At 40.8% G+C, this 22018-nt stretch overlaps 1 protein-coding gene across 1 annotated transcript; it reads left to right on the top strand.

Moving 5' to 3' along the window:
- Positions 1-1501: 1501 nt before the first annotated feature.
- dcn (decorin) lies at positions 1502-20878 on the top strand. The gene is made up of 8 exons (XM_070928879.1): positions 1502-1665; positions 9157-9374; positions 14128-14240; positions 15187-15400; positions 16300-16413; positions 16793-16886; positions 17939-18077; positions 19420-20878. The coding sequence occupies exons 2-8, from the start codon at positions 9176-9178 to the stop codon at positions 19618-19620; spliced, it is 1074 nt and encodes a 357-aa protein (XP_070784980.1). The 5' UTR covers positions 1502-1665; positions 9157-9175; the 3' UTR covers positions 19621-20878.
- The last annotated feature ends 1140 nt before the right edge of the window (positions 20879-22018 follow it).

Raw genomic sequence — 22018 nt, 5'->3', positions numbered from 1 at the left:
CTTAGGAGGTTAAAGCAACTTTGCTCGTTAAAGATAATAAGATATAGGTTTTTTTTTAAAAAGCAGCCAAGTATCCTCATGAATTTCATCCATATTGGTTGATTCTGCACCTCATGATTTAGGTTCAATGCCAATGCAGGAAGTAGTACCCTGATGACTTTGGTGTTCCCATATCTCAACATCTACTGGATGACAAAATTTGGTACAAACATTCATGGTTTCTAATGGATAAATAATAATAAATGACTTTGAAGATCTCCTGATTTATCCTCTAGCGCCAGAGTGAAATGTCTGGACAACTATTAGATGGATTCCCGTGAAATTAGGTACAGTGATTCAAGTCTCCTTCAGGATGAATTGTAATAACTTTTGTGATTCCCTGAAATTTCATTTAGCGGCATCATCAGGTAACATTTTTAAACAAATGGCATTCCCATCAACCTAACCTGTACTTCAAGGTCAATATGGTAAGCATTGGTTAACATTGTCATTGTGAGCATGTTAGCATGCTGACATTAGCTTTCAGCTCAAAGCACTGCCTAAATACCGCCTTACAGAGCCTCTGGCATTACTGTAGACTCTTAGTCTTGTTATTGACCATAACCACAATCTTTCCAAAACTTTAACAATACGGTAGTTGTCATGTGCAGGTACTGTAGAAAGCAAGAACGTCAGCATTAGATGTAAAGAAAAACATCATTGAGCGTATTCTGTGGTTTGGCAGAATCGTCCAATATCAACGGTCTTTTCCAGTAATAGGGTTAAAAAAAAGACCATGAGGACTAAGAATGGGAGCCTTCTACCTCCCACATAGTCCCCCAAAGTGCCTCCTCTTCTGTTTTTGGTCCAATAAACCCAATAGTCCATTAAGGCAACCCAAACAAACCTAATCAAGATTTGGGGAATGGGGTTAAAACCGAGAAGGAGGTTTACTGGGGGGAGGTGCCAATCTGAATAGATTAGACAAAAGTGTGTGTGTGTGTGTGTGTGTGTGTGTGTGTTTGTGTGTGTGTGTGGTGTTTTTGTTTTTTCCTGGGGATAGTCAGTATGGAGGCTGAATGAGCATGAATGACAGAGAGAGTGTGAAAGAGGGAGAAAGAAAGTTTCTCTGCTGAGCTCCACACCGGACCTATCATTACCAGATGTCACAGTGAGGGTGGCTGCCAACCGAATCACTGCTTATTGCCTTAAACTCAAACTCTCTGCCTCTTTCTCCTCTTCTCCTTCCTCCTTTCTTCTTTTCTCCCTTTGCTCCCTCTCCCTGTCTCCCTTTTTCCTGCTCTCTTTCTCTCTCTCTCTCTCCCTTTTTTTCCCCTTCCTCCCTTCTCCATTTCCAGCTGTTTTTGGAGCACGCGGCGAGAGCGGGGCAAGTTCTCCACCAATTGTTTCGGTCCTGAGAGGAGCTCGGCGGTCGGACCCCTCCCTCCTTCTATCTCTCTCCCCTCTCTCTCCTCTGTCTCTCTTCCTCTCTCGCCCTCTCTCTCTCCTCCCCTTGTTGTGACAGAGCACACCTGCTTGATCTTGGCTACACGCGCTCCGAGTCCAATTACCCCATAGGCCCTCGCAGCCACTTCACAGTCTCATCCCCCCACTCGACTGGATTTTTGGGAGTCAAGCTCATCTCGCCCACTTCTACTCTCTTTGCCTTGCTTCTACTGAGAACAGGTAGGTTAATCCTTTAACTCAGAAAGGGGAGAAAAGTATGAGTAATAATGTTTAAGGGTTCTCTCACTTTTAAAGAGATAGAGAATAGTCTTGAGAGACATAGTCTTGAGGTTTTTGCTGGATTGGGACTTTTTTGCGCAAACAGAAGCATGACAAAATCTATTATTCATGATTTAAAAGTCACATTATTTGCTGATGATGTTATTTTAAAAAGATAAGATTACTGGTTGTGTGGGTTTTTTTTGGAGTTACATTTCAGCATATGTGTGTCTGTCTGTTCAACTGGATTTGAGTATGTTTTACTCACTTCTATATACATTCCTGTGTTATGTGTATATTCCGGATATGTTGCCAGGTCTTCTTCCCACAGCGCTCTTGGCTTTGTGATGACAGACCTTAATCATTTCCAGTCCAATCTGCATGCAGCTCAGTGAAAAAGAGCAGCAGCTAGGGAAGAAGGGGGTGTGGTAGTGCAGTTGATGCTGGTACCTCACTCCTCTGCCAAAAAACGTATTCTTCTGGCCCATCATTAATCTCCACACTATCCACCACTGAGTGCCATGTGATGTTTCCAGCAGTTTCTCAGTTTACTTTAATGTATTGTTGTTTGTGGCATTGACCAAAGTGTTTTGACACTTGTTTGTTTGGCTGTAACTCATATGGAAGTGCATTCCTCAAGCTACTTTTGTGAGTGTGTTAGTTTTATACAAGTGAATCAGATTTGTAATGCTTACATAAAGACAAGGGGTTGAGTGAGGGGTAGGCAGAAAATTTAGAAGTTGTTTGCTTCATATTTCTATCATCATATAACGTCAGTGGAAAAGATTATGATTTGCTGCATTAATTTGTTCCTTTTTTCTCTTTGTTTAGCTTTCTTTCTTTCTTTTTTTTCTTTCCCTGTGGCGCTTGGGCAGTCTACAAGCAAATGAGGGGGAGAAAAGCTGAAACAACAATGAGGATTTCTTTGTGTTGGTTCAGCCCATTATTGCTTGTCAAGACTTTGATTTGGAAAAGTTGTTTCTGCTGATTCTCACACTTTCCATTTCAGCAGTTCATTTGAGACTGCAGCCAGACCGTTTTAACCCCAATCTCTTATCTGTCTGCTCTGTCGGCCTGCTTCTTCTCAACGTGAACCGTCTCTGCCCACCTTGGCGTTGGCTGCTGTGTTTTCACAGGAGCAGAACAGGACCCAAATTGCTAGGGGCAACTTAAAGTGAGAGGCTTTGAAGAGGAGATGAAAAAAAGCTGTACCTGGCAACGCACAGTGCCATTAATCCCGTAATGGTACAGCTTCCTCTATCAAAGAGAGGTCTGAAGGCTTCCCGGCAAGCCACCACACAACTCTCAGCTAACTCATTACATCCTTTTTGCCAACAGGGAAAAAAACCTAATAAGGCTCAGCTGCACTGAATTGCATTGAAAGGAGTGAAACTGAACAAGGGGAAAAACTGAGACAAACAAAATAGAATGAAAAGTGGGGCTTATATTAGAATAGAGGCTAAAAGAGGCATAAATGCTGTACTAAAATGCAATGCCGTAAAAGTACTTCACCAGTTCATATTTTTGATTTGAGCTGAGCAGATGTTTAACATTTGAACCAGGAATGAGTGAACGGAAGGTTTGGAGGAGACAAGGCCCAGATTTGCACTCTGGGGCTACATTTTTTCCATCTGGACTTCAACTCTCCAGGTCAAAAAGAGCAAAAGAACAATGGAACTGAATGGACATCAGCCATGAAGCCCCCCCCCCCCCCCCCTTTTGCTCACTGAAATACCAGAAAGTTCCACATGTCAGTCTTTCTGGCCAAAGTTTTAAGGGTCAGACAGAGAAAGAAAATAACTTAAGCTATGGAAGAGGAGCTGGGGAAGGAAGGAAGGAAGGAAAGAGCGCAAAAAGGGAGGAGAAGATGGAAAGAGAAGAAAGGGAGAGAAGGTTGGGCAGTTTGTCCACGTCTGTGCAGTGCAGACTGTTGATAATGGGACTGAGGTTGATGGCAGGCCGACAGCTCTTCTCATGGAACAGCTGAAATGTGGTTTAACCACTCGCTGGCTTTCTCATGCTATGGCTCCAGACAACAGGCATGCTTTAGAGACCCTAAAATGATCTTTCAATAATAGCCATGGCTGGCCATGACACTTTCTTTAATTTTTTCTGCATAAAGACACGATATTGATTGTAGTGGTCAAAAAAGTGTCTTGGGCATTCTTGAAGCCAAAAATGCAGACATAGTTGGGAGCATGGACGGCTCTTTTCCAGACAAGACTAATTTGGCCCACCTCCTATTACAACATTTTGGCTCTGAAATTGTTTGTTGGCCGTGTCTTTGCATATTTTCAGATACACATGTTCTCACTCATAAAATCCCCTGATATATCAGAAATTTGTTGACGACCACCAACTTCTCACACCATTGCCAAAGGAAGAGCTCATGAGATCAGTCTTTTTTTCTTTTTTTTTTTTACATCACAGCATTATTATCGATCATGCTTATGTGTCCGAGCACATGTGTGCATGTAACCACGTGGAAGGGGAGCTCACATTCATTTGCTCATGGGTTAAAAAGGCCACACATGTTTTAAACGTCCTGTGGCCTTGTAAATACCGACCAGTGATTCATTACTGACAGACGCTCTGCAGAGGCTTACGGCCTGTGGAGAGTTAGAGGGGAGGTGGGGGAGGTAGTGGACAGGGGTGGAGGGTGGTAGTTTGTTTCTGCTTTATATTGCTTCCTTCATTGCAACACGATTTGATTTGCTAAAATCATGACACCATGGCGCTTAATATTCAAGTCTGTTCCTTTCATGCTGCAGAAGTTGCAGAAGTTCTAGGGGTGTCTCATTGATTTCATAAGCTAGAAAGTTTCAATGAAAGGCAATGACAAAGAGGAGAAAGTGACAAAGCAAAGGAGGGAAAATTACTTTACTCCCTCATGCGAGCTCTGCTTCCTGTCTGGGAATCATTAGTAATGCTGGGGCCAGACTTGGGGGAGAATGGAGGCAGGGAAGAGAGAGAGATGAGACAAAAGAGGGACGCGGGAGAATTGACAAGGATGCCGCCGCCACAGGAAATGTCAACCTCCACCCCTTTCTTCTTGGTCAGACACGGCATGATGAATCCCAGGTTTCAGAGACACGAGAGAAGAAGATAGAGATGGGTAGTGTACCATTTACCACATGTCCCTTTTCTGGGATGTGGTGGATTGTAAATCTTTTGAAAATACAGGCTAATCTTTTCTAGCTACCATCGTTCCATGTTCAGTACTTCAACAGGCATCTGCTGATCATTCAAAGCCCTTTCAAACCCTTTTCAGATGCATCCTCCTCCAATGAGATACTGTGGGGTGAATGTCTCATCAACGCTGTGTGTTCATTGTCTTTTTACCTCAGGATGACGTCTTTTGTTGTCCTTGTGCGTCAGATTTTGCATTTGTTTGAAGGTTTTTACAGCGACAGTCTGTCTCGCATGGTCCTAAAAGGTCTATTAGTAGGAAACTAGGTTGTGTACCAAGTTTTGCCACATTTGCACTGATTAGTGTCAGTCTACTTCTTGTGAATAAAGCCTGTCCCATTTTCATCTTGTAAGCTGGCATACAGCCGCACCACAATGCGATACTGGCCATGTTCCCCGATTGAAGCCACACTGACTTGATACTTTATGAAAAGACCTTTGGAGAGAATAGTTTACAATGCAATTAATACAGATGGTTGCAAGTAGAGATACAAACAAAAACCAACAGCAAAAATATATGAAAGAGTCATCTCAGCAAAAGGTCATAAAAAGTCACATCATGTTTTCCAAGCTGCAGGGCACTACATGAAACCTTTTCTAACATCAAGGTTGGATTTCCAGCTTGGTGTGATCACTAGGATTCCTCTGTGAAGTGAAAATGATAAGGGGAATACCTTTTCATCCCATAAAAGTTGCAAGTTGCATCTTCTTTGAGGGGATCAGAAATGCTGACACTGATGATGTAGAGTTTGCATGGTCAAGTCATGTTCCAGCATGCTCTGTTGGCAGCCCTCTGGGTTTAGCATGCGCAAACACACACAAGTGTGTTGTTTTAGGAGCCTGTGTCGTGTGTTCAGTAGATTCTTCAGGTGTGTATTTGTGTGTGTGCCTGTATAGAGGTGGGGGCATCTTCTTACAGCAGGCCGTCCTGCAGGGCCTGTGGACGAATCTGAGCAGACTGGTGAAAGAACCGACGCCTGGGGCACAGCAGGTTGTCTCATGCATCATCTTCAGAGGCTAATAGCAGCTGCGAGAGCTGTGAAAAGCCTTGAATTTCAACTTTTTAAAAAAGGCTGCATTTGACCGTAATTATTTTTTTGACCTTCATGTTCACAGACAGATCTTGGTTGACCATGTACCCATTATTTCACCACTCATGTTGACACATAGCAATAAATCTCCACAATGTACAGCCCTGCATCTCCAAATCCCAAATCCCCTAACTTAATAATAATAATAATACCACTTATAGTAGTTTATTCTGCAGCTGTGGTCACAAATTGTGAGTTAAGGTCCCAAACAAAAATCCCTGAAAATCTCTTATATTCCTTTTTCCTGGTTTTATTTCAAAATCTCATCACCAACAACTTCTGGACCTGATTATGACTCACAAAGTAGCAGTAATTCTTGTCTTTACAGTAATGCTGAAGCCATTAAATGCTCATAGAGCTTAGTTTGAGATTGCTCTCTTCTTCTTCTTTTTGCCTGTCTGGCTCACATTAAAAGCTGCTGAAGCGTTTATGGACAAAGGTTGATGGATTGATGGCAGGACACATGGGCTGTCTGAAATCCTGCACCAGTGCACATCTGCATGTATATCTGTTTATGTGCTTGTGGCCATGGGTCAAAGCAGGGAGATAAGGTTCAATAATCAGCAGTGAAACCTCTGTTATTTTGTGTTCATTGCTGTTCCTTTAAGCAGAGCTGGTACACTGGCTTTGTAGATAACTGAATGTTCCAGCCTGAAAGATGTGCCAGATGTGAGGAGTTCACAAGTACCTCTATGAAAAGTGATAAACTGACTTTCAGATATTTTTCCAGCATTGGCAATTAATGTATCATACTACGAGACAAGCCCAACCCACCTGGCAAACGGATAAAACAAACAATCAAAGGCATCTACAAGCACTATTTGACCCAGGAGTGCTTTACATCTCTAAATCCAAGACGACGGCAGAGCGCTGCTGCCAAGTCTGCAGACAAGGTTTTCGTTGGATTGAGCTTTCAGCTGCGCTTAGATAAGAGAGCCTGACATAGCCAAGATTACTCAGTCTGTCGAAGGCTGGAACAACGTGTCCTCTGGATCTACTGTATGTTCAGAACGGAGCTCTTTGTTTCAATGCCTCCCGCTACAGTATGTTTCCATGTTTCCAAGTGAGACAAAATGGCAGAAGTTTTGAATGGAAAACTGCATCTAGACATTAAACATTGTGTGACACCATTCCCGGCTCTAAGTGCAGACTTATGAAATCACCCTTTTGATTGTTTTTCATGTTTTTCCACCTCATAGCAACAGAACAAGAGTAAAAAAGAAACATTAAGAGGCAGAGTTGTCTCATCCAACTCAATTCCCTTTTGAATGGAAGTGATTTCAAGCTTGGTCATACTGTATGCAAGCACTGTAACCACTGGACTGAAGCTGTACAGTGTGTCAAAGTGGTGGCTGTTTTGTGGACAGGGACTATAATTACTGCTTGTGTTGAGAGTCCCTCTGAGCCGTGATCTTTGTGACCTGACGTAACCCTAATCTAGATTTACACTACATCAGCACATCTCTTTCTCTTGCGCACTGGTGGAAACCTTTGAAATTTAAACCTGCGCATTTATTACTTTTACTCACAGATACAGTATGTACACACATAAAGGCACACATGCAACTAGTGCACTTGCTTTAATACACTTAAAAACTGTTATATTCACACCTAAAAACGTGCAAAAATGCACTCAAATAACAGAAAGCAAACATACACAAGCACATAGACCGTATAAACCAGGCCAGAGTCACTCTCAGCTCTGGCCAACTGATGGTTTTGGGTCAGTTTCATCATCCTGGTCATGATGTTCAGGTCAAGGTCCGCTTCAGACCAGCTGCTCCCAAATCATTTGTTAGCAACTGCGGCTCAAATCCGCCCTTCAATTATTGTGGCACCAAGAGGGAAGGAGCAACGTTTGGCTATACGCATAACAAGCAGATTGCTGGGTCTCTGAGACTGTGTGTGTGTGTGTTATGTTGTGTAAAAGGTCAGGGAGTTTGTGTGGATCTCCACAGTGTTTGAGCTTGAGAGAAAGTGTGTATGTGTCAACTGGGTTGTGGTTGTGTTAAATAGAAGACTACATAAGGCAGCAGGATTCTCCCAGTGACTCCACCAGTGCAGTAGATACATGCTCCTCCATTGTAATTTTGACGCACATTGTTGATACTTTAATGGCAAACAAATGATCACTGTTACTTTTGAATAGTAAATGTCATGAAGTTTCCCATGATGCATCCCCTGTGTATTACTGTGAAAGCAAATGCAGATGTTGCTTTAGCAGCAGCCAATATATATTCTTTCACTGCTGCAAATTACATAGGCACATTGTATAATGCTATCCAGATCATTTCGAAGGAAAACAAAACCTTAAATGGTGAGCCAACAGCAAAACATTCACGTTCACTGTTTAATCTCATAGTACAGTGGTTCCCAAAACAGGGGTACTTCTCCAGCTGCAGGAGGTGGAGGTGCAAAGATTATGTAGCTCACCTGATTTTGAAAAAAATATACAATTTGATTAAAAAATACATCCACATAAAATGAATAAATAGTTATGTATTAATATTTAAAAGTTATGGATAAATGGTTGAAACATCCATCTTCTGCCACTCCAAGTGGTAATAACGCCAACTGGCCTAAATATTGACAATTCAAGTGTATAAAAACAGTGTAACAATATTCAGTTTTATATAATTAATAGTGTTAAATTCCAGTTTTTACACATTTGGAGCATGATGTTATTTATGAAGCAGAAACTCTTGGAAACCACTGTTATAGTAGCTATTCCATCGGCAGAATTTCATTTTTCAGACTTATTATATTGAATGGGTCTTTTTTGTTTGCTCTCTATTCATTACTAACGTCGACATTAGGTATCTCTAAGGCTTTTCCCTTCAAAGTAATTGTGTAATTTTCTTGCTCTTTCACCTTTCACCTTCTGCCTAAAACTGACTGGTTAAATAGCTTATTTGACCAAGCTCACTAAATTGTTACACCCACGTGTTTAACCCTCTAGCCCTCCACCTCTCACCTTTGCCTCTCTGGACTTCAGTCAATGTCTCTTCTTCTGTCTTTCTCACACTGCGTCATTCTCTGCGCCTTTGATTCACTGCCACAGTGAAAATCTATTTTCTCTCAGAGTATAGCCGTTTTAAAAACTAATCATAGACAGACTGTTTTTGAAAGTGTATCCACCCAAACCTTTGAACTGTGTCCTCTCGTCCTCCAGGCTCCCTGCTAGCAGCACCATGAGGTCAGCCTGTCTCTCTCTGCTCCTGGTCACTGCCTGCTGGGCTCTGCCCTTCCGCCAGTCTGGCTTCCTAGACTTCATGATGGAGGATGAGGCGGGATCAGGTCTTGCTACCGTCCCCCCTTCCATGCCGGAAGGACCCAGGTGCCCCTTCAGATGCCAGTGCCACCTGCGTGTGATCCAGTGCTCTGACCTCGGTAAGACAAGACACCTCCCACTGATGGTTATTAACACCTATAATTAAAAGTTCAATGTGGAGCATTTTAGCATTAATGAATCATTAACCATCAACTGATTCTGAGGCAAAGATGTAATTACTGGAAACAAAAACTAGCTTAAACCCCATTTATTTTGTGTGTTCCCAGATTGAATTTCATAGTTTTATTGTTTTCAGCATACAAGGGAACAGATGGCAGCATCCTGTGTGATACATAAAGCCCCCAATTATAAATGTGTATCAAGGTATAATGGTAGTAAATCATCTGAGTCCACAGTCTCAGAACTTATACACACACCTATTCAAAATATCAAACAAAAGTTTTTTACAATTGCCCAAGTCAGTATTTATGAATAGAAGACTAGCACTGCATTGTCCTGTAATATATTGTTGCATATTTAACAATTCATTATTATTATTTTTACCTGAATATATTAGGGCTGGAGCTATGCCGATTTCTTTCCTGATTAATCAATCAATAATTTTTCCAGTAAAATGTCATAATATAGAGAAAAATGCCCATCACAATTTCCCAGAGCACAAAGTGACATCTTCAAATTGTTAGTTTTGTCCAACCATCGGTCCAAAACCCAAAGATATTCACTTGCACAATGATATAAAACAGGGAAAAGCAACTGGAAAGACTGATCACTTCAGCTCTAGAATATATATAACTACTAAGATTACAGCCTCAAAAATCTGCTGCTGGTGATTTGCAACTATAATACATACATTAATGTGCTTTTAATATTAATATTATAATATTAATATTATTTAAGAAAAAAATATGTACTGATGCTACATGTCACCCACAATCCCTAAAATGAATCTGAGTGCCTCGATTTGAATTATAATGTTGAGGCTAAATGTAACAAGCCTCATTTTCTTTGTCCACTCCTCCATTTGGGTGTTCTGGCCTGGATTCCTAACAAATGAGCTCACTTTGATGGATCAGATGCTGAGGTCAGATGGGTGTCTGCAGCAGTTTTACTGTACTTTTATTGTGCTGAGTGACATTGCTGGTTTTTAAGAGCAGAAAAAGTCACTGGCTTTACAAGCTCGGCTGTCTCCACCACACACCCAAACCCACAGGGTCAGTCGAGGGGTATACTATATCCTCCAGAGAACATGACACCAATGTTGATACCTTAAACGCTCACAGATGCTATTCTCCTTATTTCACTTCCTGTAACAATTACATTATTTGCCCTTTCTGGGCAAATTGTTTGTAGAGATTACAGGTTAGTCACGGCATAGGAAAGTCCTGAACAAATCCGAAATGTTCCAAAACTTGTTTCTCAATCTAAAGCTTACTCACCAAGGTTGAAAGACTACAATTACTTAGTCTGGTTTTTAATTGAGCACAGTCACAACAATTTACTCAATTGTCATCTTCGTTGTTTGGAGCTTATCCAATCTGTTTGTCAAATCTGATGTATAGCATATACAACAGTTTGAGTGACCTCACAAACTTTGTCATAGAAAGTCCCTGACCTCATTTATTCTTGTATATTACATAAAAGTGCTTCGCTGCGCAGTTGGGTTTGATTTGGTTTTTTGGCTCTGCCTTTGTTTGGAAAGGAAGGGGAGCGAGCTTAAAGGAGACAGATGAAGGAGAGGGGGAGTTACACAGATGGACAAGCTGGGAGGATAAAATGAAAAGAGGAGTAGACAGACATAACCAGCTCATAACCACTTTGGTTTGGTAAGCTTAAGAGGTGCAGGGTGGAGACGGTGAAATGAAACAGCGTTTACAGATCTAGGACAACAGTCACAGAAAGTGTGAAGTGTAAGCAGAGCATGCAGATAGACAGGCAGACCCAGATAGGTAGGTGGCTCAACAATGAGAGCGACAGACAGTTGGAGTGATGTTCAGGAAAAGGCCGGTTCCATTACATCAGTCCTCCAGCCGAGGCCCCAGTCAGCAGCAGCACTTTCCCCCGGAGACGCATCTCCATGGCTAGATTCTCAACTCCTGCATCAGCACTGTTGGCTCCGAGCCTCCATCTGTTCCCCAGACCTGCTGGCATGAGTGCAAACACACACTCACACATTTAGACACACACAAGATTAAAACTTATATGTATATACTTGGACACACACACAGGCTTGGGCAAGAATGAGCAGTCTGCTCACCATCCCAAAGCACCCTTTCGCTTTTGTAGGTTTTTCTCTGTGAGTTTGCAGCTGGCAGGATGACAGCTAAAACATTCAGCAGAGAAAAAATTAGCCTCGGGTTCAAATGAGTTGTGATTATATTTGCCAACACTGTCAGAAAGAGGTTTTTCCAATCCATAGACTGGTACAACAGCCTTTTGTTCTTGGTTACAAGTATTCAGATTTACCCAACTGCACAATCAGCAGCCTGTCGGATTAAAAACACATCTTTTATAAACAGTGATTGTGTAAGGTGTGTAGTTGGTGGGCATGCACATAAAATCTACCCACACTTCTACATGGCCTACCAAAAAAATCCAAAGTTACTCAAAACCCATGAAGCAGTCAGTCCTTTGCTGATGCAGCCAGATCAATCCCAGCCACAGCACCAGACAAGAAGAGAACATTACATAAACACTGGCACTAATGCTTGGAAGTGTTGACAATGAGTACAGTCCAGTCCAAAGCAACCATATGGTTGATATCTCAATCACCACGAGGCGTGTGGAGTGATTAATAGTGACTATGACAGTTGGGGCGAGGCTTAGAATACAATTAATTACAAATTTTCTTGTTAATTTCCTGCCAAGTAGCTATCAGCTGAAAAAGTGAGATGCTGACCGAAACATGACATTCAAATAATTCATATGCACAAGTCAGTTCCTGTTATTGTCATCATCACACTGATTTTCATTACAGTGCGAATCATTTTGTTTCATATGAAGTATTCGTCTGAAAAGATGTAGTGTTGCAGTAAACGGATGTCACTCAGCGCATCAAAAGATTCCATCCTCTCTGTAGTACCAGTATCAGGGGAGGTTTTTGACTAGCTGGTTGTATTTTCAGTTTTTTATTTTAAAACGTCTGAACTGCTTATATTAAAAATGACTTTGCAGTGGAAACATTTTTTTTCACTTATTTTAAGATATTCTGGTGTATAATCAATTGCTCATTTGTGTGTTCCACCTATTTTTCCCCTCATTTTCTGTTACAAGAAGCATTTTTCGAGAGAAAAATATCTCAGTTAACTGTAAATAGTTGTGAAGAGGAAATGCAACAAATTGGAAGCAAGAGGTGTGAAAAATCAGCTTTAAGGCATATTCTTTTTTAAAAATCTGTAAAAACTGCCTTTCATATGGATTTATGACACATCGAGACATGTTTTACTTTGACAGACCCATTTTAAAGTGTTTACAATGGCAAGAAAAAATCTTTTGAAAGGGCATCCAGCTATTTAGTTTTGCATTTCCATCAAGTTTGGGGGCTCTCAAAAAAAAAAAGGAATATTCGAAATTGAGGCAGCAAAGGCTGAGATAGTCTGACTTTTAGAGAAGACCAATAAAAAAGAATGTGTGCAAGTATGGAGGTATACAGTGTGGTGCTGTAATGATGGTGGTGACCACAAACAGCTGTGATGGTTTGTGGGTCATCCAAGCTGACAGAAAAGCAAGCCTAGCTGGAAGTAATGTTTGGGTGAGCCGAACAGAAGTCGTCACAAGCTTTTAGGACAAAATGTGTCCAGACACACGTATGTGGACTGGAGATACAGAGTGCAAGCCTCTTTGTTAAACAGTTTATTCTACGCCTCTTCCTTTGAAATGTAAACTGCCCATTATGAATGGATTTTCTGTGTTACACAATAACTCCCAGCTGTCTTCGCTCAGTTTTTTCTTTTTTTTTTAAACAGTCCACTCAAACAGACAGTCTTTCACTATAGAAGCCATTTTCTGTGTCACATCAGCCATGACGTGCCACGATAAAGTCCAAGCAAAACGATTTAGCTTGAGCTCAGTGTCCAGGTATGCATTGGCTTACTTAGTCCAAAGGAAATTTGTTTTAAGGTCCATTTCCACCATGTGTGCCTCGGAGCACATCAAACAGTTATTCGGTCCCTTTGGAATGTCACCGTAAAACCCACTCTGCTATCCCATCATTGAGACTTTATGTTGCATGCCACGTTGAGAAAGCAGACTTTGTTATTTCAGCATGTCGCTACCGTAAACTCGGTTACTCTTTCCTGCTCATCCAGGTTTGATTCTCTGTCTCTATGTGTGTGTGCAGCAACATAACAGTCCATAACAGTTCTTAAAGCCCCAGGTAACCTGGTACTACTCTACTCAGATTTGGCGGACAGTGCCAGCAGCATAAACAAACAACCAAACAACTGTCATCAGATTTTGATTTAGATGTTGCAAAACTCTGATTGGTATAAACGGTATTGGTTTAAATATGTGACATCACCTTTTTCCAACTGAACCCTGCCCACTTCAAAACTAATAAGAAAAGTAAGAACTGCTCCTTTGGCAGGAAATTTTGTGTTCATTGCTTAAAACAAGAAACTTAATGTGGGCCTTTAACTACAATAGACCTGCTCCAACCATGGCAGTGGAGACGAGTAGGTAGCCATTTTGTATCCATTTCCTGTTGAGGTCAGAGTGTGGTTAACCTCCCGTCTCCGCCTCACCAAGTCAGTTTTCCATCATCCATCATTGTGATGGATTTATTGCATGTGTATGCCTCTAACCTTCACCCCCTACATCTAATTAAACAATGTCTCATAAAATATTCACCATCAGGTATGAAGACAGTTCCTGCGGACATCCCAGACGACACCACCCTGCTGGACCTGCAGAACAACAAGATCACTGAGATCAAGGAGAATGACTTCAAGAACCTCAAAGGACTGCATGTAAGAGACATTTTACTTCCATCTGTAGAGCCTCATTCCTAATATTATGTAATGTGTTCTTATGTAACACTAAGTCCAGCCCTTCTCCAACATGAACCCTTAAGGATCCCCAGGGGGAAACATCTTGTTTTTAAATGATTCATTCATTATCAGGTCGTTCCTGATTCGTTCCCCACTCGATCCTTAGTCACACAATTGTGTGTACCATTACTAATGCATTAATAATAACAAAAGCAATTTCCCATTCCAAAACATGGTCCCCACGTCACCTCCCGTCCTAAAACTCACTTCATCCTCCTTCATATAGCCACCCATAGCACTCTTTTCCTCCCACCATTACCATCATTTCACCACCACCACTCCCCCAGTCACCAGGTGCATGGAAACTATTCACCCGTAGGCCTTATGCCTTATGCTAACCCTCACGCCTTCAAACTCCTGTAGCTCTCTTGCTCGCAATAAATACCTCTGTCTGACGTCCGGAGCTGTTTCCACTGTAATGTAAGTGGCCTCTTAAGGGAACGGACCACATACCTCATGTTGCCTTGTGTGTGCTTACATGAGAGTGGAGCAGCAGGAGTGTGAGTCCTCTGAAAATGCATTAGGAATAACTCCAGAGTGGACTTGAACTTAGCCCTCCATCTTAACAGCACAGGCCCCGGGTTGGAGTATCTATCTGTGGTGGATTTGTAGCAGCAGAGTGGAGAAAAAAAAACAGTAAAAGTTTCATATACAAGTTCAAATTCCATAATAACAGAACTGATGTGAATTTAAACAAGAACAGACTGGATTTGGAAAAAATGTGGCAGACTGAATTCCTTGAATCTTTTGATGCAGTGTTCACGTATTGAGGAGGTACTGGTGAAACCTCTACTACACCATGCAGCAAGAATAAAAGTGAATATTTAACACTAGTATCTCATCTCCCTGCTATTCTTCCTCATAGGCTCTGATCCTGGTGAACAACAAAATCACTATTATCCACGCCAAGGCCCTCAGCCCTCTGACCAAGCTGCAGCGTCTCTACCTGTCTAAGAACGTGCTAAAGGACATCCCCGCCAACATGCCCAAGAGCCTGCAGGAGCTGCGCATCCACGAGAACGAGATCACCAAGATCAAAAAGGCCTCCTTCCAGGGCTTGTCCCATATGGTCGTCATGGGTATGACAATAAAAACACTTTCTGATTTGTTTAAAAATGCAGATATATATTTGGGGGTACGACAGTGGATGGCACATATTTTTCAGCGATAGGTCACATCTTTGGAGGTTATGTCCGTGATCTATCTCCAGAAACAAATTGAGGATTATTTGAGGATTTATTGAAATATACACCTCTACATATATTCTGTAGTGCTCCAAACCCACTCGAATGGTGAAAGTAAGTGTATGCAAACACTTATTTTCTTATTTTCATCTTTAATAGCTGAAGCTGTGGCCTTCACTGGGAAGTCATTTTATCCAGTCGTTTTATTTATTGTTCATGTAGGGACTTGCGTGGGAATGGTAAATTAGATTTTCATTTGGAAAGGAAAGACAAGACCAGAAGGAAAGTTTGCTTCTTGGCATTGCAGTGTTGCGACAAGATTTACACGTCACAGTCTGGAAGTGATGAGAGTGCTACAGACTGTGGTAGCCTGTTAATGCATGATTACACGGCATATGTTTTTGTTTTGTATTTTCATAAGAGATTATTTGTCCTTTATCCTCCTTCCCCTTCTTTTGCTTCACTTGTCACTTTGATAACTCATCTCCGACATGTAAAACTTCCACAAATTAGAAAGTGTCGTTCTGTGATTACTCAACTAAAGCTCACAGTTTGGATTCGATCACTTAAAATGCAATGATATGTGAATTCTGATCCGTGACAAATCAGGGAATCTGGCGTGGAGAAAGGCTGCCTTGCAAACACAAGCTTTTCTCTTGCCCAAGACTTTGTTTACTCATGACTCAGCTCTATGTTCCCGTAACACACCAAGAGAGGAATTAACTTCATAGACGTGATCCATTACTGCTGTTCACTCTTTCTTTATGTGCTCTCAATTGTTTCTGTTTTTTCAGAGCTCGGATCCAACCCTCTAAAGAGCGCAGGAGTCGATGCCGGTGCTTTTGCTGACCTGAAAAGGGTCTCCTACATTCGCATTGCAGACACTAACATTACAGAGATCCCCAAAGGTAAAGCTTTAATATCTATTTCCACAAATAGTTCCTAAATTAGGGAATTTGGCTTATCCTGTCAGGCTCAGCCAAAAACAACCATCTTCTGTCAAAAGAATGCAAGCTTGGATTTAAGTCCACAGCAAAACAATGGGCTCAATGTGAAAAACTAGCCTATCTCAGTGTGGGAACATGTCTAGTAAAATGATACATGGAATAAGGATTTAATAGGCTTGGAAACAGCCATTCCTTGATAGTTGATCTGCATTTTCTCAGCTGAAATTTAATGTTGCAAATTTTAAAAGTGGCCTCATAATGTCATATAAGCTTGCAAAGTGGATGATACATAAGTCATCACTTTGTTTATGGTGGTAATCCCTGTTTTGTGGGTTGTCAGGTCTGCCCAGCTCCCTCTCTGAGCTCCACCTGGATGGAAACAAGATCACCAAGGTGACGGCTGGCAACCTCCAGGGCCTGAAGAACCTGGCCAAGTAATAAGAATCATAATTCTTGTTAACCTTATCATGTTTTTTATGACTTTAAGATTTAAAGCAAGACTATGTAACTATTGCTGAACAGCAGCCACTGTGGCCACAAATGGCAATTACAATGTAATTGTGCATTGAATTTCCCTTCAAATTATATATGAGTCATGTCTCCTTGTGACTTACTTCTTGTTTTACTTTTGTTATATTTTGTTATATAACCATTTAAATGCTTATCTGTAACATACGTGTCACAAGTAGAGAGTCATAAAGTCATCAAATTGATTGAATAATGTCAGTCACACAGCTCTATCTATCTATCTAACATTTGCTAATATTAGCTAATATTAGCCAACATAAACGACTACAAGACCAAGAGAGGTTGTAGCGGTTGAGTTTTATTTCTAATGAATTCAGCTTTTCATTTGTAAGAGGAAGATTGTGATCTTTCATATTTCAAAAGTTACACAGTCTTGCTTTAAAACTCCCCTTTGGAAACATGAGAACATGCATTTCATTTCTTCTTTCTGTTCATGTTATCTCGGTTTTTCATGCTATCTCATGTTTTCATTCTCTGGTTTACATTAGCTTTACTTGGAACGCTAGTTCTTGTATTACCGTTTATGATTTACTTCATGACAAAACCAAAAACAGTAGTTTTTGGATAATGAAAATAACTGGTTTGCTCATAGAATTTGGATACACTGTGTTTATAAGATCACTGCTCAGATTGTGCCAAAGATGGCATACCAAACTGGAACAAAGAGCGCTTTTATGATGGAGAGGATTTGAGCCAAGGATGGTTTTTATTTTCCATTCGCTCATATTTAAGAAACTTGGGAAGTGATGGCCTCAATGTCAGGTGTAGATTCTTTTCAGTATCCTCATTTCCTCAGCTCATCACTGTATTATTAGTTAATAAGTTTGGCAGCCGGAGACAAGCGCTGATGTCACTATCTTGGTTTCTCCACTCGTGCTATTTGTGCTCTTGTGTTCCTTGTTCTTCTACACATTTTGCACATTTCCATGTCTCATCTACTTGCTGATTTTCCCTGCAGGCTGGGTCTGAGCTTCAATGACATCAGCTCTGTGGAAAATGGTACACTGACTAACGTCCCCCACCTGCGAGAGCTGCACCTCGACAACAACGCTCTGACCAGTGTTCCTCCTGGCCTGTCCGACCACAAGTACATCCAGGTACATACTGGTTTGATTAACGTTATAATTACGGCACTTGTACATTTCAGCATTATTAATCCACAACATGATCACAGGAAGATTGTTTTTGTAAGCATTTAGTTCCAGCAAATTAACTCTGCTTGAGCAGTGTATAGTTATGTTTCTCATTTTCTTACAGTGTGATCACACACAGCTCATTTTCTCTGATCTTTTCCATACTGGAAAAGTTTACTCTGTTGCATTTTTGCATTTGGTTTGTTTAGGTTCACACTGCCCGATTATATGTCAACCTAGGCTTCCATAACAAAAGTCACATGGATTCATTTAGCTTGTTTATTGAGTAGAGTGTTGGTAGCCTGTCATACTATAATGTTATATGTTTTAGCAGTAGGAGGGAGTGTAAACAGACCTGATTCCAGGCCTTTTAACTTTAGTATGGCTTCAGTTTATGACACCATTTCAATAGGCTTCCCAAGCCTGAGTAGCTGCCGCATCAATCCCATCCCCATAAAAATCTGTTTGAGGTGATTTCCTGTTGTTGGTTGGGATTATATACTCACTCCTAATGAACAGCAGCACTGAACACCTGTCAACCATCTTTTGGCTGTTATTTTGTGAGCGCCCAAGTTTTAATGGCATTATTCTCAGCAGCCATAACAAACCAAACTATGGGAAGAAATGACCTGGACGTTTGGATAAATGGCTCCCAACAAGCTGTTGTGTTAAATTGAGGTTTCTCAATTTGAATATAACAACTACTTCATGACGTGCTTTTTTTTATATTTTTAGTTCTTTTTGTTCTTTGTCTTCTGTCCTTTGCATGTTTCATTGCATATGATGGCAATTGTAATTCATTACAACCTTTTCTCCGTGTTTTTGGATCTAGCAGCTTTTGGAATCTGTAATTAGCGTTATATTGTCTGTCCCAGTGAGTTTGTGGCACTTCCCTCCTTTTGTTCTTGTTTCTAGGATCCTTCTCATCCCCTCAGTGCTGAATGATGAGGGTTACTCTGCTCAAAACACAGTGCTTAGCTGCATGATCGTTCTTAGCCACTCTAATGTTCATATATGCTTTTTATTCTGTTTTTAATATGCATATACAAGCCGTGCTTGCTCTCAAGCATCAAGCAGCATCAACTCTTTGTTATTTTGGAGTATGTTCATGCAGGAAGTCCTTTTCCTACTGTTTTTAGTTAAACAGAGAGAAAAGAGAAAAAAATCTATTTTGCATTCTTGAGCCGTTATTATTCATTTGGTGACTTATCATTATCTTCTTTATCTGCTTTATTTTGGAAAAATGATTGCCATGCACGTCCCACTCAGTGACTGAGGGTTGTCATTATTTAAATCCCTTCTCTAGGTGGTCTACCTCCATGCCAACAAGATTGCTGCTGTTGGAACAGGGGACTTCTGTCCTCCTGGCCTCAACAGCAAGAAGGCCATGTACTCTGGCATCAGCCTGTTCAGCAACCCTGTGCCTTACTGGGAAGTTCAGCCGATCACCTTCCGCTGCGTCTTCGACCGCTCCGCCATCCAGCTCGGCAACTACAGGAAGAAGTAGAGCGTCCTGCGCGCCTCTGCGAGGAAATGTGTGTTTGTAAATGAGTGTGTGAAAGTTTTGTAAGCGTGCGTGTTTGACCACAGCCCCACAACACTGACCCCCTACCAACACTGCCTCCCCACAAATGGTGATTAATCCACGCACTCATTTCAAAACTTAAGTGGACATGGACCTCAAACACAACATAACATATTCATTATTTAGCTTCAAGGTTGGTGCAACAGTAGTACACACAGCTTACAGCAAACACCAGCATACTATGGTGATGCTCTCACACACAGCACATCATACATAGAAGCAGTTAGGCAAGCATTAACATTAAAAATATGCTCTCACATACATGCTGTAACAATTTGCATGATACGTGCAATTCATTCAGTGGACAAATTGAAATTCAGAGGTGATCCCTAACCAAAAAGATCTGAAATCTCACTCAGTGGAAAATGTTATAAATCCCAGTTTAACAAACCTTTTAGCCATTGTATGAATTATAAGAGAGCTGGCCTGTAGAGCAGGCAGCAAGGGGTTAACTTGTGTTTTACAATACCTTTAACAACTGGTATACTAGAATGTACTAGATATTACCTGTGTACTAGGAATAGCATTAAGAGTGTAACATTACCTCGCTGCACTCCTTGAAAGAACTCCGAGTTTCTATTTGTATTGTACTCAATTCAAGTAGAGATAAAAGCAACCGTGACTTCTATCACATTGTGATTTCTTGTGCTTACTTCAGTGTTGATTTAGTTCTTTTTCGTCATCACATTTCATCCCTTGTTCCTCTCCTAGTGTATGTCGTTCCATCCATAAAAAAAAAAAACAAGGTGAAAATAGCTTCTAAAAAAATGTAGAATAAACCATATATGTTTTAAACAGAAGCCATTCCCAAAGATTTATATGCATGCTCTTATTTTTTTCTTTTCAACTTGAACCTGGTGCTTTCTGGAATCTCTTGTTAATGCGTGTATGTATTTCTCTCCATGTTTCCCTGCCCTTTATTTCCTTTTTTTTAAGAGTCAAGAAAAATTGGAGGGTGTATGTGGACTGGTATGCCCACTGCAACCATGTTGGTGTGAATGTTGTATGTATAGACGCTGTATATAAATGCTGTATAAAAACCTCTCATTGCTTAAAGGCACAAGCACTTACCATAGCTCAGACTTAATATATCAGCTACAAAGGTGTTCCTCTTTTTTTCCGGAGCAGGGGCTCCAGCTAAGGTGTCCTAAACAAAATAAAAATACTAATGGAAAAAGTAGCTGTTTTTGATGGCTGTAATGACCAGAAATTGCATTATTATTATTATTAATAATAATAATGTGCATGGAGATTTGTGCTCCCAGTCACTGGATGGCGCTGCAATAACTACAGCACAAATACAAAGAGGGTAAGCGGCTTCCTGGCGAACAAGGTCAAGAGGAGGTACAGGTAAAATGTACTGAAAAACAGGTGAGACACCTTCACCAATATGTATACACAACAAACACACACATTAGGTGAAAGGGCTTCAGGCACATATTAATGATAGAAAACCTTGACAAAGGCTTGAAATGTCCAATAAGGTCGCCTTGTTGACTCAAAGATATTCAAATGTTTAGAAAATGTGCTATTTCTATGGGATATTAGTGCATTTATTGTTTCGTAAAATGCACCAGAACAACATCCATACAGTAGATTTCTTTCCACATTTGAACAGATATTTCATAAGGTGTGTGCCCAGCAGACGACTGCTTTTTGAAATACAAATACACTTAAAAAGAAAAAGAAATCTGGCCTCAAACACATTTCGGCCTCATGGGCACAAAGTTAATTAGACACTTTATCCGGCTTCTTGTCATCTGGTAACAATAAGTTGCACTACAGATGTTACAAAACACCATCGAGACTAGACTGTCAAAGAGAAAATATGAGTCGGTTTCTTCTTCTAAGTCCAACATGAACAAAAAAAGTATAACATGGGGGCCATTCATCAAGTTCAGTCACTCAGGATATTAATTTCATGGAGCTGCAAGTATTAGTCTTGTAGGAATAGGTGTGTCTTAGCTACTTTTTTGGCTTTAATTAAAACGGCATTGTAAATTAAATCAATGACAGCGTCCTGTTATAGAGCAAAGTTTTGCAAACTAAGCTGAAAAATAAACTTTTTTTAACAGTTCATGTAGTCCCATTGAGCTTTTGAGAACTATTTTTCATTTTTTTTAAAAGTGAATTATATTACCAAAGGGTGACATACAGTACTTGTTCCAAGTGCAGTTTTTCTATGTTCCTTTATCCTGTGCAGAGTTCAGGGGGCTGGAGCCATTCCCAGCAGGTATTGGCCAAGAGTCAGGGTACACTCCATCACAAGGAGTACTGTATACATTTACAGGACACATATGCATCTATATATACAAATAGA

This window comes from Enoplosus armatus, chromosome 22 (genome assembly GCF_043641665.1).
Source record: "Enoplosus armatus isolate fEnoArm2 chromosome 22, fEnoArm2.hap1, whole genome shotgun sequence".
Lineage (NCBI taxonomy): Eukaryota > Metazoa > Chordata > Actinopteri > Centrarchiformes > Enoplosidae > Enoplosus > Enoplosus armatus.
Note: the sequence above shows the minus strand (reverse complement) of the source record. Positions and strands in the feature narration are given on the sequence as shown.